Here is a 9,218-nt window from a genome sequence, read left to right on the forward strand (position 1 = left end):
CACAGGACCAAGCGATAGAATGGTATCAACGGTGCTTGAGTCAAGAATTAAAGGAATAATAAAAAAAAAAGTTGTTGAAAAGGAAGCTTTTGTTTTCCAGTCTGTTTCTCCAGACTCAAGTGAGGGACTGAAACCTCCCTTGTTTTGCAGACTGACCAGATTCTTTTGGAATCTGTGGTCACCCAAGACATTGACACACACTCAAGTGCTCCACACGGACACTATATATTATACTATAGTACATATGTACTGTAGTATAATATATAGTGTTGGCATTTTCTCACTGCCCTGTGTAAACACCCTGAATTACACAGGAGGCAGATTGCCCCTTTGAGAGAGGCATTGTTTTGTACATTTTTTTTCCTGCCCCTATGTCTTGACTTAAGTGTACAACAGGTGCTTGACGTGTATTTGCATGTACAGCGTCTCCATAGCAACAGAAATCTTCACAAACTCCTCACAGGAGACCATGCGCCACTGCAGCAGTTTACCACCGTACATATGTTCATTGCGCTTGCAATCTGGAACCCGTTTAGCAGCAAAATGAATAAATAAAGTTGTTGACGATTAAAGTTAAAAACTGTGTCATTGTGATAATGATACACAATGTTAAATGTGAAAGCTAATCTCAGTGATTCATCTCTAATAGCCTTCAGTGATGACTATTTAAATTACTGGAATACAAATACAACTGCATTTTCTTGAATAAAAAACAGGACTCATTATTTTGCTGAACATTAATAATACAGACAATTGAATCAGCTTTGCTGGGACTCATTTAAAAAGCACTGGATAATAAAGATGAAGATACAATAAACACAAAAAAGGCAGGCGCTGATCCCCCCAGCTGTAAAAAAAAAAAAAAACCTCTACAATTTATTTTTTTTTTTTCATTTCAACTGCAAGGTGTGAATAACAATGTAAAAGAATGAAAATGTTTTCCTCACCATGCTGAGATACAATCGTCAAGAGCCGTTGCCTCAGATTGAGTCTTTCCTGCCTCCTAGTGGTGTGAAGGCCACACTAGCGGAGAGATGTACAACAAAACACAACAACAAGCTGAACGTCTCACCAGCATGGGCTGCCAGCTGCAGAGGCGACAACATCCTGGAGTAAATCGTGGTGGTGGTCAGCGGCAGCAGGGGAAATAGATGTTTCTCTTCATGTGACCTTTGCCTCTCAATTATTTTTATTTTTTTCTATGCGCTTTAATAATGAAGAATGTTCTGTGGAACTGATGGGATTCTCATTACGGCGTTAATAAACTAAGTTGGCATGTGTGTTTGATGGTGACGTAACAGCCGAGTTCTTTGCTTCCTCTGTTAGTCCCTCTCCCCTTTCTCTCTCTCTCTCCCGCTCGCTCTCTCTCTCTCTCTCCTCCTCACACACACTCACACAGTCAAGCAGCAGACGCTCAGTGTTGCTCTCATTGTGCGCGGTGGAGGCAGACGGACTGCGCCGGCTGGAGTTATGCTTGAGCTCCAGGAAAGATATATCTCCCCTGGCTCCCCCCTCGGTGCGCCCTCGCTGCTCTCCCCACTTCTCTTCCACCCACATCCACTTTCCAGTCTCTTTTGGAGCAGACGATAAGGACAGGCAGCCGTGCGTCCAGGCGCACCTCTGTGCATCATCATTGGATCCTTTACCAACTGTTTTTGTTTTTAATTTCCCTCCTGTTTCTGGACTAAAATGAAGACTCTTTTGGTTGTGAAGGGGGTTAGAGAGAGCCTCGCCACCTCTGTCCCTCCCCAAATATTTGGCAGCAGATGCTGGTGATCTGTGTGGAGCGGCTGAATAAATGGGAGCACTCTCCAAGGAAGGGGGGCTTGCAGCAAGCAGCGGTTTTCACTCCCGGACTCTGGTACGTGTCTGAGAATGCACGGTCCACCACAGAGGATTCTGCTGGTGCGAGTGCTTCTCTTGGATTGATTGCAGCGGAGGGAGATGATGCTCACATTTTTGCATTGACAGTTAAGGTCAATGGAGAGAGCTGAAGGTCTGTTTTTCATCCCACTTTCATTTGCATTGTTTTAAAAAGAGTCTCACACTTCGTCGGCTCCTCTTTGGATGCGAACCCCCTCCATCTTTTTCCTCTCCCTTTGTGGCCAACGCCGCAAAGTTAAATGCTGGATTCGGATTTCAGCAACCATTTTCGGCTGTAAAAATGCTGAGCGGCGTCCTGTTTCTGAGCTTCCTCACGGTCACAAGCCTGACACCGTCTGAAACGGAGAGCCGGAAAACTTCAGCATCGAAGGACATCTGCAAGATCCGCTGCGAGTGCGAGGAGAGGGAGAACGTCCTCAACATCAACTGTGAAAATAAAGGATTTACCACCGTCAGTCAGTTCCAGGCGCCGGCGAACAAGATCTCTCAGCTTTTTCTCAACGGAAACTTTCTGTCACGAATCAGTGCCAACGAGTTTGTCAATTATGGCAACGTCACGTCGCTGCACCTCGGGAATAATGGCTTACAAGAAATCCGCACCAACGCTTTTAATGGGCTGCGTTTCCTGAAGCGGCTGCACTTGAACAACAACAACCTGGAGGTAATCAAGGAGGACACCTTTGCAGGTCTGGAGAGTTTGGAGTACCTGCAGGCTGATTATAATTACATAAGCACCATTGAACCCGGGGCGTTCAGCAAGCTGAATAAACTCAAAGTCTTAATTCTCAATGACAACCTGCTGTTGGCGCTGCCCCCGAATATATTCCGCTTCGTCCTGCTCACTCACTTGGATTTACGTGGTAACCGGCTGAAGATGCTGCCGTTCGCAGGTGTTCTGGAGCACATCGGCGGCATCATGGAGATCCAGCTGGAGGAGAACCCCTGGAATTGTACCTGCGATTTGATCCCTCTCAAATCCTGGTTGGACACCATTTCGGTCTTTGTCGGGGACATTGTGTGCGAGACGCCGTTTCGGCTGCACGGTAAAGACATCACGCAGCTCATAAAGCAGGATCTGTGTCCTCGGAGGAATGCTGGTGAGCGCGCGCACCCCCCCTCCGACTCTCACTATCAAGGGGCCCTTCCCCCGACCTACCACCCAGGCGTGAGCACCCCCACCCGGGCCCCTAAAGCTTCCCGCCCTCCCAAAATGCGCCACAGACCGACTCCCCGCATCTCAAAGGACAAACACGTCTTTGGGCCCATTATGGTTTACCAGACGCGCTCTCCCGTGCCCATGTTGTGTCCCAGTGTGTGTGTGTGCACATCTCAGAACCCTGACAGTGGACTAAACATTAACTGCCAAGAGCGCAAGTTGCATAATATCAGCGAGCTGAACCCCAAGCCCTCTTACCCAAAGAAGCTCCACCTCACTGGCAATTACTTACAAGTGATTTATAGGACTGATCTGACCGAGTACAGCTCGCTGGAGCTTCTCCATTTAGGAAATAACCGAATCGCAGTGATTCAAGAGGGGGCGTTTGAGAATTTAACCAACCTCAGACGGCTTTATCTTAATGGGAATTACATTGAATCGCTGTCACAGTCTTTATTCGCTGGTCTGCAGTCTCTCCAGTATCTGTACTTGGAATATAACATCATCAAAGAAATCATGCCAGAGACCTTTAATGCCTTGCACAACCTGCAGCTGCTCTTTCTCAACAACAACCTGTTGAGATCCGTGCCGGACAACGTCTTCGGCGGCACCATGCTCACCAGACTCAACCTGCGGAATAATCACTTCTCCTACCTTCCGGTCCGGGGCGTTCTGGACCAGCTGTCGGCGTTCATCCAGATTGACCTGCAGGAGAACCCGTGGGACTGCACCTGTGACATTGTGGCGCTAAAAAACTGGATGGAGTTGTCCAGTACCAGCGTGGTGGTGAATGAAATCACTTGTGACTCCCCTTCTAAGCATGCGGGTCGCCTGCTGCGCTCGCTCCGGAATGAGGCCATCTGCCCGGAGCCAAGTGAGGTTCCTCCACTCCAGCAGGCGCCCCCCACAAAGGCCCCTACATTAATAACCCCTCAGACCACCGAACCCACGCTGCCCTCGCCGTCCCCTTCGTTTAGCTCACCCAGCCCCACTGAATCCCGAATTAGTTCCCCGGAGTTGCATCCAGAGGTCCCTCTTTCAGTCCTGATCCTGGGGCTTCTAGTTGTCTTCATTCTCTCAGTTTGCTTCGGCGCTGGGCTCTTTGTATTTGTCCTGAAACGGCGTAAAGGGGTGGAACACGTCCCAGCAGGCGCCAACAACTTGGACCTCAACTCTTTCCAAGTCCAATATGGATCCTACAATCCTGAACCCACGCAAGACAAAACATCAGAGAGCCACGTTTACAACTACATCCCCCCGCCCATGAGCTCCATGTGCCAAAACCCCATATACATGCAGAAAGACGGCGAGCAGGTGGCGTTCTATCGCAACCTCAAGGAGCTCAGCTTTGGCCCCCTGGATGCAAAGAAGGAGGACGTCCTGACCCGCAGCCCGGGGGCCTACACCATCAGCACAGTGGATTTTATGGATAAATCACCAACACCCTGTAGTGTGGCCACCCCAGAGCCTTCAGAGGGGTTGTACCAAAACTTGGGTGAGAGGCTCAACAAAGAGCTTCCCACCTCTGCGAACATCCCCCCTTTTAGTTACAACTTTTGCACTTTACCCAAGAGACCTTGCATCGTGCCCCCTTACGAGGCCGCCACGGCCCGGCGGCACGTCACCAACACAGACAGAGTAAACAAAACGGTACTGTACGGCACCCCCAGGAAATACTACGGGGCTGAGCAACCGTCCAAAAAGAACGAGCACCCACTTCTGCTCCCTGGGAAGCTAAAAACAGAACCAGACTACCTGGAGGTTCTGGAGAAACACACTGCTATGAGCCAACTGTAAAATAGCGAAGGTAACCCCTCCCAGGATCTGTGCAGTACTCATAGTAATCACGCTGTACTGTAATAATAGCCCTCTCTATATATCTATCTTATCTATCTGTGTTCAACCCTATATGATTGACTGGAATCAAAACGAAGCCTCTGATGATTTTTGTTTTCTGGTTTCATTCGTTTTCTGTAAAAAAAAAAAAGAAAAAAAAGGAAAATAAGAGGTATATTCATACGCAGTTCTATTTTTCTCCTGGATCATATACAGCTGTTTTTAAAAAGACTGACGGCAGGTAAAGTGCAAGACTCTGTATGGATTTTCTGTGAAACACTATGTTGTGAGACGCGTGAAAAAAATACGACAACGGAAGAGGAAACGCTACAGATGTAAATATGTAGCCTCTGCAGACCACGGGTGAGTGACGAACCACACGAGCAAATCCCTCCTTTCCCCGGCAAAATCTCACTCTATTTACTCCAGAATGTGCCTTTGCACTAAACTATTTTATCTCTGATGCTCTCCGCAAATTGGATTTTGTTTTGTTGTTGAGGGGGGGACAAATGCTGTATTTTCAGGAGTCTTTATGTAAAATAGGAGATTTATTTGTCAGTTAAAGAAAAGAAAAAAAATATGATGAAAAAAAGATATGATTTATCATATGACAAAGAAAGATGTTATTTTTGTTTCCATCCAAAAAAAAAGTGTCTTTTGGAGATGTACAACTTGTATGCTATAGGGGAGCAATATCATGCGGCAAAATTGCGCCATTAAATTTTCACTGAAGCACTTTGTCAAGATCCTGAGCTTGAGGTGATTATTTTTGGATACTGCCTGTGCTTGACCGTGAGTGTGTGCGCGTGTGAGTGTGTGTGTGTGTGTGTGTGAGAGAGAGAGAGAGAGAGAGAGAGAGAGAGAGAGAGCGAGCGCGAGGCACGCACTGCTACTACAGTAAGCCTGCTGCTGCTGCTGAATGTGACGTCATGTTAAAGTCGATGTTGAATGTCTGAGTTCTACATAAGAACAGTTGAGGCAGCATTTTAAATTTAAAGGGGAAAATGACCTTGGTGAGAACTAAAGAAGCTGGTATTTAAGCAGCCATTTTTCTGAGGTGAAATCCTTATATTAACTTAGCGTCACCTAAACTTTATTCAAAGGTTAATATCTCTGAGCAAATGCACCGCAAAAACCCCTCAAAACGCTTCTCTGAATCTGAATCTTTGCTTTAAAAACAAGCAAGCCAGTCATCCATTTCTGCTTTTGTCCTGTCGGTCTGCAATGTTTGGAATATCAAAACATATTTTCATTTCATTTATGATGTCAAACATTCCACCCAGATTGGCTCTGGATGTGCACGTGGCTGTTTCTGGGACACACAGTGGCAGCAGCATAGAGACACTTGAAAGAAAACCAAAAGGAGCTGGAATCAGGTCTTTGCAGGCTGCTGATTCTTGACTTTCTTGTGATGTTACCGGTGAGATGATCGGTCATTAGCGACACAATTAACAGTTAAAGTTAGTTGTGCGGTGAAGGCAAATGTGCTCCCTCAGCGGTTTGTGACGATGCTGACTTCTCTTCTCAAAACTCATCAAGTTTGTCGGGTGTTTTCGGTGCGTAAGAGCGATGCAAATGTGTGTGAGCAGTGAATGCCCTCTCAGGAGCCAAAATCCCTTCCTCCCCACCTTGTTTGTGGAGAGACTACCTCCCTCCCCCCGCTCCTTCTTCTCCTTTGTCCCGGTGTTTATTTCCTCTCTGGATATCTGCTGGCCATTGTGTAGCTGTCCAAGGTGCTGAAATGTTGTCGGCTTACAGGCACTGCAGTCCGTTCTGATGTCTGGACCTGCTGAAAGGCTGCTGCAGTGGAGACAAGCGAGGCTTCCCTCACTCTGAGAGTGAGATAGAAAGCAGGGCTGATTCCTGCGGTGTGTGGGCGGACTGAAGAATGTGACATTTAACTGGGCTGGGAAAGTTGTGAAATCTTACGGGTTGTGTGTCGTTTTGGTAATTGTTTTGTCTTGTGTAATAACCCAGCTTTGCTTGAGATGTGAAAACCTGATGCAACACACCACCGCCGAGCCTTCTGAAGGAGCCAGTCACTGCGGAATAAACCAGGCAGCTGCTCAGCTAAAGCTAAGCTAACATGACATTCAACCAATGATTTGCAGAAGGGAAATGATCATTTCTGCGCTCAAATATGACTATTCTCATGTCATGCAGTGAATCCAAACTCCTTTACTTGAAAGCGACTTTTAGACCAACTAAAGCAGCTTGAAATGTCTGTAGTGACGGATGAGTGAGGCATCATGAAACAGCGCTGCAGGGTTGATGAAACAGTGTCTTCAGTTTTTTTTAGTTGCTCTTGGTTTAGACATTATTGGTGTGAGGTTTCATTGAATTAGTTGTTCAAGTCCAAACATTTTACAGCAGACAGCGCCATCTGGTGGCCTCTGAAAATCAGGACACTGCTTCATGAAACCTCATCTACCCATCACTAGTCATAAGCTTTATTCACTGATCTGCCGTACCTTTGTTATTTGATCTCAGTTAATGCCACCTGTTGTTGCCTTTGAACATCAGTAGTTTGGAAAAATGCATTTTCTTTAAATATTGTTTTACCGGGTTTGGAAAACAAATCCGGCTAACTTAGTCAGATAAGCTATACTACTATATATTTCAAAACAAAATAAAGAATTAAATGTATGTATTAAGAATTTTGTTATTATTAGCACATTCAACAAGTTTTTATTACTTTAATTTTGATCAGATTATTTTTATTACCACTTGAAAAATGAATAGATACATTGTAAAAGAAATTCTTCTTTTTGCAAACAATATTTTTATTGAATGAATAATAATAATAACAACAACTATAATAATAATAATAATAATAATAATAATAATAATAATAATAATAATAACAACAACAATAATAATAATAATAATAATAATAATAATTATAATAATAATTATAATAATAATTATAATAATAATAACTACTACAACACTAGTTGTGTTTAAACCTGATCCAGGAGGTCCATACACCTCTACCATAATCATAACTGGTGCACTGAGGTCAGTGGAGTGATTCATGTTTACATTGTCTGTGGAATATATAGTGTAGCATTTGAATTGATCTGGTCTGGTTCTGCCTGAATACAGGGTGTAGATTCCACTCTTCTCATTTCATCAAAGAACAGCTGTTTTCAGCGAGTGGGTGTTTCCCTCTGCAGTTACACATGCTATTATCTTACATTTGTTATAGGACTCAGATAGAGGTGGCTTCTTAAAAAGCTGTGTTAATTCTGAAAGGTGCTCTTCAAGAGGTGTTGGATGAAGGTTGGTCACGTTCACAGTCTTTAGTTTGAGTCGTGAAACAGTTCAGTTCAGACTATACATTTGACGTGATTTAGACTTTTGAAGTGGTATGTCTTGAGTCAGTTTGGTTTCATCTGGTGATGTGTGGTTGAGATGAAGGCACTGGGGATGTCAGTGGGAGTGACAACTCTGAAACGGCTGTATCATGGAGAAGTTTGGATCCAGAGCTGGTTTGGAGGAGAGACAGTTGGAGATGGAGGCACGAGGAAGAGGGAGAAAGAGGTGCATGGATGTAGACAAGGAGGAGATGAAGAGGGCATGTGACACAGAAGAGCTGTATCAGTGTGTAGACAAGAAAGATAGACACAATAGTTCCAAGCCATGATCCTAAAGAAAGGACACATTTTATTCATTTTGAAGTTGAGCCATCTTGAATTTGTTTAGCAAAAAACATAAATATGACAGTATATAGCAAAATAATAAAATTATAATATAATATAAAATAATAATCTCTTCTGAATGCAACTTAAAGGGAAATGTTGTCAACACCAGAGTGGTCAATAATGTTTCCACTGTTCTGCCAGAAGCATGTTGTGGCGCCTCTTCAGAGCCACTAAGGTTATTCTGTCCAGTGCTCTTGACAGTATCTGTTCTGTTATGTTGTTGGACTAAACAAATGCTCGTCTCATCTCACACTGCTCCATCACTGACTTATTTAATCAAAGTTGAACCAGAGGCGATGTTATTACACTTGTTGACACCTGCTTCTGGAGCTGTGACAGTGCCAGAACTTGACTCAATACATCCACAGAAACAGTATGAAATACCTTTACTCTTCTGAATGTTTCACTGGCATCATTGTTAATATTTTAATTTTAACAAATGCATTTCAAAAGCGTAAGAAATGTGGCTCCACACCACACAAACAAATGTGTACCATTGTATTGTATATATTTCCTTTGAAACTGCCTTTCAGTTTGGATTCTCCAAGTTGTTTACTCGTCACCATGGCTTTTTTAAAATGACGCTTTTATATCTCCAGTAGGAGGCCAAGCCAACTTTCCCTCTGTCCCGGAGTGGT

At 44.4% G+C, this 9,218-nt stretch overlaps 1 protein-coding gene across 1 annotated transcript; it reads left to right on the plus strand.

The window, feature by feature from the left end:
• Nucleotides 1-1,443: 1,443 nt before the first annotated feature.
• On the plus strand, nucleotides 1,444-5,768 carry slitrk2 (SLIT and NTRK-like family, member 2). The gene has a single exon (XM_053879728.1). It carries the CDS (start codon nucleotides 2,165-2,167, stop codon nucleotides 4,835-4,837), a length of 2,673 nt encoding a protein of 890 aa, XP_053735703.1. The 5' UTR covers nucleotides 1,444-2,164; the 3' UTR covers nucleotides 4,838-5,768.
• Nucleotides 5,769-9,218: the final 3,450 nt, after the last annotated feature.

This window comes from Synchiropus splendidus, chromosome 11 (assembly GCF_027744825.2).
Source record: "Synchiropus splendidus isolate RoL2022-P1 chromosome 11, RoL_Sspl_1.0, whole genome shotgun sequence".
NCBI classification, from domain to species: Eukaryota; Metazoa; Chordata; class Actinopteri; order Syngnathiformes; family Callionymidae; genus Synchiropus; species Synchiropus splendidus.